The sequence below is a fragment of the Lissotriton vulgaris genome, chromosome 7, assembly GCF_964263255.1.
Source record: "Lissotriton vulgaris chromosome 7, aLisVul1.2, whole genome shotgun sequence".
Classification (NCBI taxonomy): Eukaryota; Metazoa; Chordata; class Amphibia; order Caudata; family Salamandridae; genus Lissotriton; species Lissotriton vulgaris.
The window spans coordinates 853,067,227-853,084,027 of record NC_141695.1 but is presented as its reverse complement, the minus strand read 5'-3'; the positions used below and the strand labels follow the sequence as shown (position 1 = coordinate 853,084,027).

General features: G+C 45.3%; 1 protein-coding gene across 1 annotated transcript in view; it reads right to left on the bottom strand.

Moving 5' to 3' along the window:
• The window catches only part of ADAM19 (ADAM metallopeptidase domain 19), a 451,105-nt gene extending 434,990 nt beyond the window's left edge, over positions 1 to 16,115 (bottom strand). The window contains exons 1-2 of the mRNA XM_086931224.1: positions 15,740 to 16,115; positions 15,443 to 15,555 (exon numbers count right to left, since the gene is read on the bottom strand). Of these exons, the coding sequence (XP_086787350.1) occupies positions 15,443 to 15,555; positions 15,740 to 15,974 (348 nt within the window). The 5' untranslated portion in view covers positions 15,975 to 16,115. The remainder of the gene's footprint in view (positions 1 to 15,442; positions 15,556 to 15,739) is intronic.
• Positions 16,116 to 16,801: the final 686 nt, after the last annotated feature.

The following is a 16,801-nucleotide window of genomic DNA, read 5'->3' as shown; positions in this document are numbered from 1 at the left end:
CCAGTAGTCAGAGGGTTCCAGGAAGGCACCGGTTGGCCATCACCTCGACCAGGTGAGTGGGCGACGCTAGGCTCTGCAGTCTCACGGACCAGGAGGCGTTATCGGCGACCACGGTGGAGGTGCGAGCTGTCCCACGAAGGATGATGCTGTCGGCGTCGCTGGGCCCAGGATGGGGCAACAAGCCTTGGCAGTTCTCAGGGCCACGTGGTGGGCCTAAGATGGCGTCTTGAGTGGACCAGGAGGGTCCGGGGTGCTTCTCGCAAAGATGGAAGCAAGGGCCAGTCTGGAGCAACCAGACCAGCAGTACTGATTCTCGGTTGTCGTCACAGAAGGACACAAGCCAGCGGCTAGTGACCAGACAACGTGCTGAGCAGCGAGCAGAAGGGCCCCACGCAGATCGTGGAGATGCTGGGAGACTGCACTTCGGTGCTGGAGCGGCTCAGGGTCGGGGCTTCTCGGACCCCAGAGCACTCACCAGAGGGTTACCTCGATGGTCGTGCTGGTTTTAAGAGCGTGCAGGTTCTGATGATGGCCGGTCCCTCGAGGTCTCGTCGCACCCACGGATCACAGCTGAGCTGATGATGTGGGTAGAGGTCAGAGGTGCCAGGGAAGCCGGTTCTCGTCGAGCTGGGCCGTCGGATTCCTTGAGGAAGGACTTACAGCAAACCGCAGAGTTCTTAGTTGGTGCCCGCTGATGCAGGGTGACTACTCCTTAGTCACAAGGGAGAAATCTTGAGAAGAGTCTTGAATGTCCTTTCGTAGAAAGTAGTTCTTGAATCAAAGATGATCTAATTTGGAAGGGTCCCCGCTCCGGTCTTTATTCTAAAGAAAGGGGTGGGTACATGACTAGGTCCTGCCCTAAGGGTGGGACCAGGAAGGGGCAGTTACACCCCTCTCCCCTGCCGGACTTTCCCCAGGCCAGGGCTGTCGCCCCTGGAACTGGTTCTAACCGGCAGATGCGTAGTGAGCACCGGGGTGCCACTCCGCAGTCACCTTCACGCCAAAAGCCCTACCTACCCAGAATACACAAACCCTGTCTGGGACGGTGCGAACACCGCCCTCGACAGGAAACCCTTTGTCCAAGTGCTCCTCGCTGGAAGGACTCCCAGCAGCAGGAGGTCAGACTCGTGTCTGTGGTGGCAGCATCCATTTTGTGGAGCTGAGGCTTCAGTTAACTTTAACCGGGGTTCACGGTTACGTGCATGTCGTGTCCCTCTAGAAGGGTGGGATGCTAACCTCATCGCCAGAATTGGTGAGAGGGCAGCACCCCGATTCGTATGACACCTTACTCGACATGCCTTGATAACGCGACACCGGAGTTACCGATGTGGTACGCGTTATCATGGAACAGCTATTGGGTCTTGATTCCGCAAGCTGCAACCGGGCTCGGCTCGGGCCTGAACCTAGCTCACACGAGCCCACGCACTCTGCCTTCAGGATTGTTAAGGCCTGCCATAGGAGTGACTGAGAGGAACTCGGGTGTCCATTGTATGGTTAGATATAGAGCTACTATACCTAAAGCGAAGGGTGGTTACACGGCTTCGCCCCAGCTGTCGTGCAGCCAGTTGTGTCAAATTTAGGAGGCCAGCCAGGGGTGGCATAATACATGCTTCAGCCCCTGGCGGCCCTGGGTACACCTATGCCCTGCGTTACGGGGTCTGATAAGGTGGCCCAGTACCAATTGGTAAATGCACCTAGGGTACATATCGTAATTTAGAAAGAGAACAGCCAGGCTGTGGGTCTGATTAGCAGGCCCACAGCCAGAGAAAGTCGTAAACCAGTGAAACAAAAGCAAAAAATCTGGGTGATCATAGGATTGCAGACCCTACTCTCCTACAGAGACCACACACGAAATGGATTCAATGCCTTTTTATTTTCGTTAGCTTGCCAGCAGGTTTCCAGCATCAGTGTCAGCCAAACAGAATTTGCCAGACGCGTTTCGAGAGCGAAGCTCTCTTCCTCAATGGCACGGTTGCAGTCACACGAGAATGCTGTGAATAACGCACTATTTTTAAACAGTCCCCGCCCACTGGGCGTGTTTCATCACAGCAGCGTTTTATGGGATCTGTAGTGCCGGTATTTTCCCAGTGGATGCATTCTCTGTTCAATAAAACCCTGATAAAATCCAAGTGGAAAGGAGGACACACAAATGCGAGATTCCTGCTCCGCTTTGTAGCTGACGATAAGGTGACACGGAGGCCCCCCTGCAGGGCCCCTGGTCGGTTCGTGTCCATGTTGATCCTGGGTAGGTATCAGCGTTGGTTCTGCAAACGCAGCAGGTCTTTTCTCCACGACCGGGACGGCCGTCATAACATCAGTCACACAGTGCAGGAACCCTTTTGGAGAGAGACCACACACGAAATGGATTCAATGCCTTTTTATTTTCGTTAGCTTGCCAGGAGGTTTCCAGCATCAGTGTCAGCCAAACAGAATTTGCCAGACGCGTTTCGAGAGCGAAGCTCTCTTCCTCAATGGCACGGTTGCAGTCACACGAGAATGCTGTGAATAACGCACTATTTTTAAACAGTCCCCGCCCACTGGGCGTGTTTCATCACAGCAGCGTTTTATGGGATCTGTAGTGCCGGTATTTTCCCAGTGGATGCATTCTCTGTTCAATAAAACCCTGATAAAATCCAAGTGGAAAGGAGGACACACAAATGCGAGATTCCTGCTCCGCTTTGTAGCTGACGATAAGGTGACACGGAGGCCCCCCTGCAGGGCCCCTGGTCGGTTCGTGTCCATGTTGATCCTGGGTAGGTATCAGCGTTGGTTCTGCAAACGCAGCAGGTCTTTTCTCCACGACCGGGACGGCCGTCATAACATCAGTCACACAGTGCAGGAACCCTTTTGGAGAGAGACCACACACGAAATGGATTCAATGCCTTTTTATTTTCGTTAGCTTGCCAGCAGGTTTCCAGCATCAGTGTCAGCCAAACAGAATTTGCCAGACGCGTTTCGAGAGCGAAGCTCTCTTCCTCAAAGGGTTCCTGCACTGTGTGACTGATGTTATGACGGCCGTCCCGGTCGTGGAGAAAAGACCTGCTGCGTTTGCAGAACCAACGCTGATACCTACCCAGGATCAACATGGACACGAACCGACCAGGGGCCCTGCAGGGGGGCCTCCGTGTCACCTTATCGTCAGCTACAAAGCGGAGCAGGAATCTCGCATTTGTGTGTCCTCCTTTCCACTTGGATTTTATCAGGGTTTTATTGAACAGAGAATGCATCCACTGGGAAAATACCGGCACTACAGATCCCATAAAACGCTGCTGTGATGAAACACGCCCAGTGGGCGGGGACTGTTTAAAAATAGTGCGTTATTCACAGCATTCTCGTGTGACTGCAACCGTGCCATTGAGGAAGAGAGCTTCGCTCTCGAAACGCGTCTGGCAAATTCTGTTTGGCTGACACTGATGCTGGAAACCTGCTGGCAAGCTAACGAAAATAAAAAGGCATTGAATCCATTTCGTGTGTGGTCTCTCTCCAAAAGGGTTCCTGCACTGTGTGACTGATATATATATATATATATATATAAAAAATTTCTATGGCAAAATGAAACCCCTCATTTTGTTCCTTTTCAAATTAAATGTATTAAGTGTTACCACTTTATTCCAATCAAGATGACTTCAGGTGAGCCATACTTTTGTCATAAGTAAGACTGTTAGCGCTCTAGTTGTTCTTTAGAACACTCTGGGTCATTCTGTCATTGGGCTATAGTTGGGCTACATCTGGCTGATATTTGGGCTACATTTGTTTTTTTTGTCTCTGGTGGCCATCTTTGGGCTACATTGGGCTACATTTGGGCTCTAACATAAATATAGCCCAATGTAGCCCAATATATATTTTTTCAAAGTTAATTTTCGTAAAAATCACTGGAGCACATATCTTGAGACATAGCAAAGGCACATCGGGCTACCAGTCCCTACAATTTTGCCAAGTTTGGTGGAAATCCATTCAGCCGTTCGGGCTAAAAGTGAGGTCGACCACCCTATGGAAATTAACATGGGGAAAACACGCTTTGGGACCCCCCTTTTATCTCGGCCCCCGCTTGACGAATCCCCCCGAAACTTTCAGGAAGGACCGGAGCTCCGCGAGGCAAATTTGAGGACATTTTCAGGCAGATTCGTCAACCGGCGCCAAAGTTATTCACAATAGAATTTTGAGATTTTGCATTGAAAAAAATCCTAACTATAACTACCTAGTAAGTTTTATATATATATATATATATATATATATATATATATATATATGTTGCCACACGAAGGTTTGTCCCTGAGAATGAAGCCCCTTAGCCACAGGTTTGGTTTCAGCATTTTATTGGACGCAGAGACAGCAGCCTGTCTGCCAAAACGTTGTCTTCCAAAGTGAAACGCCCGACGCGTTTCGTGCTTCCAGAGCACTTGTTCACGGGCCAAAGTCAATAAGCACACCCAGAGTCATTAATAAGCAGTGACGTGCGCCCCAGTGGGCGTGGCAGCAGGCACTGCCTGCTGGTTCACGTAGTTTATCCATAGTATCACTCCAGTGAGTTGCTCATAGGTTGCAAAAATAAACACCAATTAAATCCACAGTGGGTTGAAAACAAAAGTTCAGTGCTCGAAAGGCTGCGTAGTGATGCCTACATCCATGCTTCTGTGGCCCTTCAAAATGCGAGCGTAGTAAACACCAGCGAAGATCCTTTGCGAGGCGGGGCTTCGTTCGCGGCCGGACCCAGCCGCTTAAATGTTGCCACACGAAGGTTTGTCCCTGAGAATGAAGCCCCTTAGCCACAGGTTTGGTTTCAGCATTTTATTGGACGCAGAGACAGCAGCCTGTCTGCCAAAACGTTGTCTTCCAAAGTGAAACGCCCGACGCGTTTCGTGCTTCCAGAGCACTTGTTCACGGGCCAAAGTCAATAAGCACACCCAGAGTCATTAATAAGCAGTGACGTGCGCCCCAGTGGGCGTGGCAGCAGGCACTGCCTGCTGGTTCACGTAGTTTATCCATAGTATCACTCCAGTGAGTTGCTCATAGGTTGCAAAAATAAACACCAATTAAATCCACAGTGGGTTGAAAACAAAAGTTCAGTGCTCGAAAGGCTGCGTAGTGATGCCTACATCCATGCTTCTGTGGCCCTTCAAAATGCGAGCGTAGTAAACACCAGCGAAGATCCTTTGCGAGGCGGGGCTTCGTTCGCGGCCGGACCCAGCCGCTTAAATGTTGCCACACGAAGGTTTGTCCCTGAGAATGAAGCCCCTTAGCCACAGGTTTGGTTTCAGCATTTTATTGGACGCAGAGACAGCAGCCTGTCTGCCAAAACGTTGTCTTCCAAAGTGAAACGCCCGACGCGTTTCGTGCTTCCAGAGCACTTGTTCACGGGCCAAAGTCAATAAGCACACCCAGAGTCATTAATAAGCAGTGACGTGCGCCCCAGTGGGCGTGGCAGCAGGCACTGCCTGCTGGTTCACGTAGTTTATCCATAGTATCACTCCAGTGAGTTGCTCATAGGTTGCAAAAATAAACACCAATTAAATCCACAGTGGGTTGAAAACAAAAGTTCAGTGCTCGAAAGGCTGCGTAGTGATGCCTACATCCATGCTCCTGTGGCCCTTCAAAATGCGAGCGTAGTAAACACCAGCGAAGATCCTTTGCGAGGCGGGGCTTCGTTCGCGGCCGGACCCAGCCGCTTAAATGTTGCCACACGAAGGTTTGTCCCTGAGAATGAAGCCCCTTAGCCACAGGTTTGGTTTCAGCATTTTATTGGACGCAGAGACAGCAGCCTGTCTGCCAAAACGTTGTCTTCCAAAGTGAAACGCCCGACGCGTTTCGTGCTTCCAGAGCACTTGTTCACGGGCCAAAGTCAATAAGCACACCCAGAGTCATTAATAAGCAGTGACGTGCGCCCCAGTGGGCGTGGCAGCAGGCACTGCCTGCTGGTTCACGTAGTTTATCCATAGTATCACTCCAGTGAGTTGCTCATAGGTTGCAAAAATAAACACCAATTAAATCCACAGTGGGTTGAAAACAAAAGTTCAGTGCTCGAAAGGCTGCGTAGTGATGCCTACATCCATGCTTCTGTGGCCCTTCAAAATGCGAGCGTAGTAAACACCAGCGAAGATCCTTTGCGAGGCGGGGCTTCGTTCGCGGCCGGACCCAGCCGCTTAAATGTTGCCACACGAAGGTTTGTCCCTGAGAATGAAGCCCCTTAGCCACAGGTTTGGTTTCAGCATTTTATTGGACGCAGAGACAGCAGCCTGTCTGCCAAAACGTTGTCTTCCAAAGTGAAACGCCCGACGCGTTTCGTGCTTCCAGAGCACTTGTTCACGGGCCAAAGTCAATAAGCACACCCAGAGTCATTAATAAGCAGTGACGTGCGCCCCAGTGGGCGTGGCAGCAGGCACTGCCTGCTGGTTCACGTAGTTTATCCATAGTATCACTCCAGTGAGTTGCTCATAGGTTGCAAAAATAAACACCAATTAAATCCACAGTGGGTTGAAAACAAAAGTTCAGTGCTCGAAAGGCTGCGTAGTGATGCCTACATCCATGCTTCTGTGGCCCTTCAAAATGCGAGCGTAGTAAACACCAGCGAAGATCCTTTGCGAGGCGGGGCTTCGTTCGCGGCCGGACCCAGCCGCTTAAATGTTGCCACACGAAGGTTTGTCCCTGAGAATGAAGCCCCTTAGCCACAGGTTTGGTTTCAGCATTTTATTGGACGCAGAGACAGCAGCCTGTCTGCCAAAACGTTGTCTTCCAAAGTGAAACGCCCGACGCGTTTCGTGCTTCCAGAGCACTTGTTCACGGGCCAAAGTCAATAAGCACACCCAGAGTCATTAATAAGCAGTGACGTGCGCCCCAGTGGGCGTGGCAGCAGGCACTGCCTGCTGGTTCACGTAGATAAACTACGTTTTGGCAGACAGGCTGCTGTCTCTGCGTCCAATAAAATGCTGAAACCAAACCTGTGGCTAAGGGGCTTCATTCTCAGGGACAAACCTTCGTGTGGCAATATATATATATATATATATATATATATATATATATACACATACATACATACATACATACATACATACATACATACATACATATATATATATATATATTTATATATATATATTCTGTCATCAGGTTTTAGCAATTATCCTAAATAATGCCCCAACCCTCCAAAGGCTGTCCACTTTCCTGATCTCAAGTAATTGTTTACTTACGCTAAGTTAATTGTGGGTGCTGTGGGCCCTGTTGTACTGAGATGTTCATAGGGCTTTTCCTTCCATAGAGGCTGTTTGGGGTTGATTGTTTGGATGTACTCTTGGGCCTCGTAACTGCCAGAATCCGTAAGTTTGCACCTCCCAAGGGTAGATCCATTCATCTCTGTGCAGTTTGTTATTCCCATATTCTATGTGGTTTGGCCTGTATATTCACTGACCACTCCGTAGATGCCAGATATTGGCTAGTCTATCTTCATATATATTTCCTATACCCAAGAGTCAGCTCGGCTACACACTTTATGACACAGTTTCATCAGCTTTTGCACCTTGATGTGAGTATGAGGCACTATGTAAATACAACTACAACACAATACAGCATATTCAAAACCTACAGCACTGCAAGGCCGTAATAATGGAAATACAATGCTAGGCAAGTCTCTATTGACATACCTATTCTACCCTTCTATAAACATACAGACTTTACTTAGACTTTGATTCAAAGCTGTGTTTTACATTTCTATCCATGTGCAAATGGACGTTTGCACACGGGTCGTAATTCTGAGTTGTGCATCAGTACCAAACTCCACAACTTTCTCCTGACAGATTTCACCAGAAAATCCTGAGGAGATCTATGAAGATAAAATGCTAAGGCATAAATGCAAAACATACAGCAATTGGTAAACACTGATTCCATATGTAAGGCTTCAGTGGAAAAACTCAGGACAAGTTAATTATGTTATATGTGTGATAAATAGAAAAGCATTGGAGCATATTATCAAGGGCTTTATCTCCGCTTTTTTGGCTTTAAAAGCAAAGATAAAAATATCACCCTATCAACAGCAGGGTGCTAACATGCAAATTCGCATGTTAGCACCCTTTTCCACTACGCTTCCCTTTGCATCTCTAATGAGATGCAAAGTGGGCGTTCCAGAGCAAAATAATAGGAGAAATGTCGCTAAGCAACATTTCTCCTATTATCAAGCTTCACGCTAACCCTGTCAGAGACCAAAAAAGCAGCACTAACCACAGTTAACGCTGCTTTTTTATGTCTGCTTATTTTCAGACTTAGCCATGTAATCCAATGGGAGGTGGATTACATGGCTAAATTCGCCCTGCCCTATCAGCAAGGTTTCGCTGGTTGCAGTGTGATTATAGCTGGATTTCCACCGATAATCACACTTTTTACCAGCTAACGCATGGATTCCTATCACTTGGGAGATAAGCTTTGCTGATAGCACGCTATCTCTGTGATGGAATCCAGCGTTAGCCTGCGGTAATTATCCTCACGCTAAAAGCGCTAAGCAATAATTATCGCAGGACCTTGCTAATATGCCCCATTGTTCTTTAGCAAGAAGGACAGGCTGGAGGTAGGTTAGGCATATCTAGCTGAGGTCAGAGGAAGAGAAATAGCGCTGCAAACCCTCCAACTATGTATGTAAAATAGGGATCACTGACATAATATAGAATGACAAAATATAGACTTACCAAAATATAGTCACCAAAATATAGAATGCCAAAATATCGAATTCCTATCTACAAACAGGTAAGTACAAAAATATCGAATCCAAAATATAGTCTGTAAAAAATATAGTCAGTCAAAATATCGAATTTTTTTAAATGTCTTAAAAGTAATTTAAAATTAATGAAATATTAAATATAATTAACTAAAACATACTTAAAAATACTCAAATAACCTTAAAATTAAGATATAATTAATTTAAGTTATTAATAAAAAATTTACAATATTTTACCGTAGGATAGCAGGAGGGTAACATTTAATATTACAACTCCAGTGAGTGCAACAGTAGGGAAAGCGTTGGATAGCGTAGGGGTAAAAAATACTATTCCCACTCCAGTGAGTGCAACAGTAGGGAAAGCGTTGGATAGCGTAAGGGTAAAAATTACTATTCCCACTCCAGAGAGTGCAACAGTAGGGAAAACGTTGGATAGTGGGAGGGTAAAAAATACCATTCCCACTCCAGTGAGTGCAACAGTAGGGAAAGCGTTGGATAGCGTAGGGGTAAAAAATACTATTCCCACTCCAGAGAGTGCAACAGTAGGGAAGGCGTTGGATAGCATAGGGGTAAAAATTACTATTCCCACTCCAGAGAGTGCAACAGTAGGGAAAGCGTTGTATAGCATAAGGGTAAAAATTACTATTCCCACTCCAGCGAGTGCAACAGTAGGGAAAGCGTTGGATAGCGGGAGGGTAAAAATTACTATTCCAACTCCAGAGAGTGCAACAGTAGGGAAAGCGTTGGATAGCGTAGGGGTAAGAATTACTATTCCCACTCCAGAGAGTGCAACAGTAGGGAAAGCGTTGGATATTGGAAGGGTATAAATTACTATTTCCACTCCAGAGAGTACAACAGTAGGGAAAGCATTGGATGACGTAGGGGTAAAAATTACTATTCCCACTCCAGAGAGTGCAACAGTAGGGAAAGCGTTGGATAGCGTAGGGGTAAAAAATACTATTCCCACTCCAGAGAGTGCAACAGTAGGGAAAGCGTTGGATAGCGGGAGTGTGAAAATTACTATTCCCACTCTAGATAGTGCAACAGTAGGGAAAGCTTTGGATAGCATAGGGGTAAAAATTACTATTCCCACTCCAGAGAGAGCAACAGTAGGGAAAGCGTTGGATAGCATAGGGGTAAAAATTACTATTCCCACTCCAGAGAGTGCAACAGTAGGGAAAGCGTTGGATAGCGGGAGGGTGAAAATTACTATTCCCACTCCAGTGAGTTTAACAGTAGGGAAAGTAATGATTTAATATATTATTAAAAATAAATGAAATATCAATACCAATAAAACATTAATTGAAATGAATAACCAATGTAATATTATGTAATAATTAATTAGAAATACAACTACATATTAGTTATTAAAAATTAACAACCTATTCATAATTATTCAACAACGAATTAATTTTAAATAACAAAAACTAATTAATAATAAAAATTAATACCAATTAAAAACTTAACAGTAAATTAATTATCAATACACAAAAAGTATTTTTAATATATAATTAATTACAATTACATTACTTCCCACCCTATTCCCCTATAAACCCACATCCCACTACAGAAAATACATTAATACAATTATCATAATTATCAAATATTTAATTAATACAAAATAATTACCAAGTAATAAAAATTAATTGCCAATTAATAGAAATTAATTACCAATTAAAAATTAATTAACAATACATTTAAAATCAATACGAATAAATGAAAAAAAATATTTACTTTATTACAATTAAATTATTTCCCACCCTATTCCCCTATAAACCCACAACCCGCTACAGAAAATAAATTTAGAAAATTAACATAATTAACAATTAATCAATTAATACAAATTAATTGGCAATTAATACAAATTAATTACCAATTACAAAATAACAATAAATTCAAAATGAATACCAATAAATAAATAAAAATATTTAATTAATTACAATTAAATTACTTTCCACCCTATTCCCCTATAAACCCACAACCCGCTACAGAATTAAATTACGCAAAAATTAAATAAAACAAAATTCATTACTTAAAATACATTAAACATACATTACAAAAATTAATATACACTTTTCACACATATACTAACATACAAAACACTTTAAAAAAATTGATATTATTAAAAAATCAATATATTTAATGCCTATATTGTATATTTCGATATTTTGACTTCTATATTTTGAAAATCGATATTACTTACCTTAAATTCGATATTTTTAACCACTATATTGTGTCAATTCGATATTTTGTCCATTCTATATTTTTACTTCGATATTATGTCCATTCTATATTTTGGAATAGATATTATGACTGTTTACCGTAAAATAGATACCATTTTGCATTTAGCAAAACACAAATGTGTATGTACGCACACACACCATACTATGAATGCACAATAAAAATCTCAATATTACAGATTGTCTTTTACTGCTATTAAGATCTCTTTTGTTTTTTTACATTCTATTTCTCTGGCCTCCAACTCCTCCCGGGCTCTATTCTGGACAGTCTCTAATCCCACCAATCTAACCTGTGACAAAATGACTATTGTCTCTCCCAAGTTTGTGACTATTTGGCCGCTTTTTTCTATGAGAAGTCCAAGATCATTCATGACTGTATTGCCACTCTTCCAGTTTCGTACTGTATCATGCGGCATAATTACTATCCTGTGCCTTTTTCACTCCTATAACAGCTCTCCCAAAGATTAAGGAGGAGAGGTTTACTCCTTGGTTGCTCCCCTAAAGTCAGGCACCCGGATGTTGTATGTCCAGTCTGAACTCTAAATTGTTAGACCTGCTTTCACCTTCATCCTTAACACTGGGTTTCATCCGTCACTATCACTAGTGAAGGGAAGAAAGGGGTCCTCAAACCCCTTTTACAGAAGACAACTTGGGCCCTCGGACAGAAGCTTACTACAGGCTCATCTTTCTTTTGCCAGCAGTCATTAACATTGATGAGATTCCTGTCTCACCAGCTTTCTGTACATTTTAAAGCGCACCAGTTACTAAATGCTAGCCAAACGAATTTAAGACCTGGTTTAGGCACTGAGACTGCCCTTCTGGCTGTATTTAATGACAAGATAACAATTAAGGCATCTCCACCTGCCTCATCCTTGTGTCAATCTTTGTCCTGTTACCTCCAAGCGAGGATCTCGAAGAAAAATCTTCTTTTTATTGTGTGCCATGTGAAAGCTCGTGTCTTTAATGCTCCCATCCTTTCTGGTTTGAACTATTCCATTGCTTGCAACATTGGCCTTCCTGAGTCCGCAATCTACAAGCTTTAAGGCGTTCAGAATATGGCAGAATGACTTGTCAAAAAGTTCCTTGCCTTTTGTTACTTTCTTTATTTAGAATGCCGTCGGCCTTGGCAAAACAGAATACCAATCTGTTTAGGAAAGCTCTTAAAACTAATCTATTTTATTGATTGTTTTCATATGATTTCTGCTGCTGTTACTCAGCTCAGCACTTAGGTGCCTAAGGTGGTTTGTTGCACTCTTTAAGTTAGAACTCAGTTCATATCTTGGATATGTTTGTTTTTAATATATGTTTTTGGTGGGTGCCTACAGGCACTAAATACAGGACTGATGACAACTTTAGAATAAATTGAACCGAGATTATGGTTTGTGGCTCTTTCCTTTGGTTATGGGGTGTTGTCATCTGAAGTGTAGCTCGGGTGTCTGGCACCTCACCTATCTGTAGAGTGAGACAGCTCAACTATGTGAAGCCTGAAGACATAACTTATGTCTAACCAGTCGTTTCTCAGAGTGCATTGTAAGACATATATATCATGTTCTTTAATGCAGGGCTTGTGTAGTTATCTCCAGGATAGTGTCTATGCAGATGTAATCCACCAGTGCTTCCCTCATGCAGACAGTGCATCACGGCGTCCTGTCTCTTCATACTAGTGTAGTTTGTCAGCAAAATGCTTGAAAAACCTATGTCAGCTGTCACACTAAACCTGGATCTGTCAGAAGCAGCACAACTCTGATATTGTGTAGAACAGATTTTAAATGCAAAAGCAATGCACTGTAAAAACACTGCTTTGTGCGCAGCTTGTTCTAGTGTTACAATAACAAACTGGTAACCATGTTGTCTGCCTGGTGTCTCTCTTGTGCCCCATTCAACAACGTCCCTTTTGCTACCCAGGCTGCTTAATTGCTACAATTAGTAGAGACACTTAGGAACAAACATTATAGAGAGTATGTTCATTCTTCTCAAAGGAATTTTGGAGAAATTTGTAACTAATTTGGCATTGTATAGTGCACATGCCTACCTGTGGGAAGGAACAACAACGTTGATATTTTAGTGGATTTTACACTTTATGTGCTGGTGGCTTCAGAATAGAATTGATGGCATGTGTTTTGTTATTATATACTACTAAGAGGTATGATTTCAGTTTCTGTGGGAGTGACCTCTTTGCCAGATATTGTCCATAAACCACACGTTCCATGTGTTCTGGAAATTGAAGGGATAGTTGCATTCTTTGTGTGCTAGTACCATTTGCTGCAAAGTTATGTAAAGGCAACTACATTTTCGCCAGTTCTTTAGGCCTGGTGGCTTCCTGCATTCATCTCATATGATAACTGCTCACTGTGGAACACAATTTTGCTAGTTAATTTTGATTAGAATAGTGCAGTTTCCTGGCATAGTAATTACCAGGCAGTAATATTGCCAACTGATTGACACTTGCTCATGCAATCGCAGGAGTAATGGAAGATGCATTAGGAATGAAGCCTGTGACTTGCCGCTTCCACATCCTGCAATCAGGGGCATTAACTCATTAATCTCAGTACTGAGACCTGGACGTGTGCGGCCTCAAAGAAGCATATGTTGCAACGTCCCAATGAGCAAACTGAAAATGTACCTTTTTGGCCAGCAGTGCCTTTCTGAAGATGCAATTAAAAAAATATATTTCATGAACTAATTGTCATTTCACAGAAGGAATCTTGAGAGTATTAACAAAAAGATGCATTGTCTAGAAACAGGTTTGCTAAAATTAGCTTGAAAGGAGTTTGTATTGAAATCAATAGATGCTGCTTTTTTCTGTAAAGTCATTCATTGCCTTTTTGAAGCATTAAAAAATTATTTCATGAACTAATTGTCATGTCACAGAAGGAATTTTGAGAGTATTAACAAAACGGGTCATTGTCTAGAAACATCTGTGCTAAAATTGGCTTAAAAGTGGTTTGTATTGAAATCAGTAGAAGCTACTTTTTGCTGTTAAATCATTCACTTGCCTTTTTAAAGCTCTTGGTCAGTAGCCAGCCTATTAAACGAGTCAGTAGCTTAAGAAGCGTAAAATCCACTAAAATGTTTGTTGTTATGGTATCGGGTGTGACCGACATGTGCACAATGTATGCCTATTTTCATGTAGTGGATCCAATGATTGCTCACACACTGCAACGGCTTCCATCAAACTAGGCCTCGGTTGTGTGCTTGCGGGACTCCTTTCTGCTTGAAAGACACCAGGCGGAACTTCCGGAAACGACGAACAGCTGTTATCCGTCAGGGATGCTAAATCGATTTCCAAGCAACCTGCATCACTCCTGGCTACAGGCCCTCACGGGACCTTCGGGGAGCGAGGGGCGGTACCAGCGGGCACACACGGTCCCCGATCGCTATGCCAATGCCATCTAATTCGCTATTCTAGGAATAATGAAAAACTGGCTGTGGAGGAAGAGCCAGTCTCCTTCATGTACCCTTCAGAGCTGGGGTCGGCTAAGGGCAGAAAAGGTGGGGTATTCGTTCCAAAGGGGGCGCTTTTCGCGAAATTCCGATAGCCTACGCGCAATTACGCCTGCAGCAGGCAATGTGTATCTTTTCGGACTTTTTTTTAACCTTCACATATTTTGTGTGCTATGAAAATCGAGAATGTAGCTGAGCAGTTAGAATTTCGGTCACGCGTACTTAAGGCGGCAACAGGGCATCTGTCTCGAGAAATGAGCCCATCTCAACGAGCGATAAAAGTAACTAATAAAGGAACAGAGAGGAAATGCTGGTTACCAAACACAAGGTCGCCATCGCTGCTCGTGTCACCAAAATACAGGTTTTCAGGTCTGGGCTTTTCCGGAAACAAGTGATCAGGTGTGTGGAAATTCAATAGACTTAGACTATGACCTCAACTCCCACAAGACGGAGGTTGTCACATTACTTGTAAGGGCTGAGAACGCGGAGTCCAAACCAAATGGACCAATGTGTCCACCCTGTCTGTGCCTCTTTGGGTAGAGTCCATTCTACCTAAAGTTAAGGGCTGTTACCCTTAACCCTCTCGGGCTAAAATAACGCGGCATGTTTGGTATATAGCTGCCCGAAGCGTCCGCATAATTCACCCGAGAGCCTCGACCACCCACCAAATAGTGCACAGGGACGATTTAAGAATATCCGGAGTCCAGGAAAAGATAGCTTCATATGGCAGCGCTTGGTTTATTTTGTAAAGCGCTTAAATGGTTATGTGAATATGTTAACCCCTCTGTAGGGCTAAATGACTTGCTGAATTCGGGAAATCTCGATATGCATCACCGGCGCCCTGAGACCCAGAGTGGCAGAGAGCCTCTGCTGAAACATCCGGTGCCAAATTACAGCGCTCAAGCAGAAATAAAACAGACGCTCACCAGAGCCGCGCACGGACTCCGGCATCCCACACATATAAACACAACCTCCCCATCACACTGCTGGGCCCGAGTCAAGACCAGCCATCTCTACACCCCTCACGCTTTACCAATGCTTGTTGGACCCTCTCTCTCACCGTCTCGTGCTCTGCTCGCCCAGGAAGCGCCGAAGCCAGCCAGGAAGGCGCTGTCACTTCTTGGAGATAATTCCCCTGACGGCCGAGAACACGTGCGTCTCCAAAGGTTTCTCCTGGAAGACAAGGGCGTCAGCATGAAGGAAAGACACGGCGTGATGCCGAGACGAGAGGGTGCAGCGGGGAGAGACTGGCCCTGCCCGAACCACTCCTTAGACTGCACCGGTCCCGGTGAGGTCATTGTACAGAACATTGCCATGCAGCCCATAACGCCCCTATCCCCAGTCACCCTATGCTTACCTCTGTGCCCTGATACAGCGGAGGCCAATGTGATCGCCAAAAAGACCAATAAAAGCGGGAGATACAGCAAGGGAGACGGGAGCCGCGTCCCCGAGAGGTGAGGCTCCCATGGCCGAGGCGGGATCTGGGCCTCAAAGAGTGGAAGCCCCACAGAACGAGAGGTGGGATGTGTCCTGAGAAGCGAGCATCCCATGGGCAATCCAAGCCAGGCCTTCCAGGACCGGGCACCTGCCATCTCCCAGAGCCTAGAGCATCATGTCTCTTCCTGAACACAAAGCCCCATGCTCAGTCTGACCTTAGAACAACGTCCTACCTCCCAGGCCAGGCAGCAGCGAGGCTGGCACTCGGCTAATACAAGGAGCCTACAAACGTCTGCGCCCTCCACCGAGACTAGACCCTCGCGCTCCCATTGGGCCCGGAGTTTCTTGTCTGGAACCCCTGACTTCCACTCTGATCCTACAAATTAATCCTCACTCCAAGACCAGAACTGCTACTGCCACGCCGACCATAGACCCACTTCCTACCGCCCAGGGGACGCCCTCGCCGAGCCAAGACCCCACAGTCACTTCCCCGAGACTACCATCCGACACCCGAGCCTTGGAACCCTCTCTCCCTCCCCTCAGTCTTAATACTATTTCCTTGTCAATAACCGCTGGGCATGCTTCTCCTTCTAAGTTACTCCTGAACGTTATGCTCCCCCTGCATACAGTCTCTGTAGCTCCTGCTTAGCTCCCTCCTGCCCAGTCACTGCAGCTTCTGCTTAGCTCCCTCCTGGCCACAGTCCGTGCAGCTCCTACTTAGCTCCCTCCTGTCCACAGTCTATGCAGCTCCTGCTTAGCTCCTTCCTGCCCAGTCACTGCAGCTTCTGCTTTGCTCCCTCCTGGCCGCAGTCCGTGCAGCTCCTACTTAGCTCCCTCCTGTCTACAGTCCAAGCAGCTCCTGCTTAGTTCCCTCCTGTCCACAGTCCCTGCAGCTCCTGCTTAGCTCCCTCCTGTCCACAGTCTATGCAGCTCCTGCTTAGCTCCCTACTGCCCACAGTTTTAGCAGCTCCTGCTTAGCTCC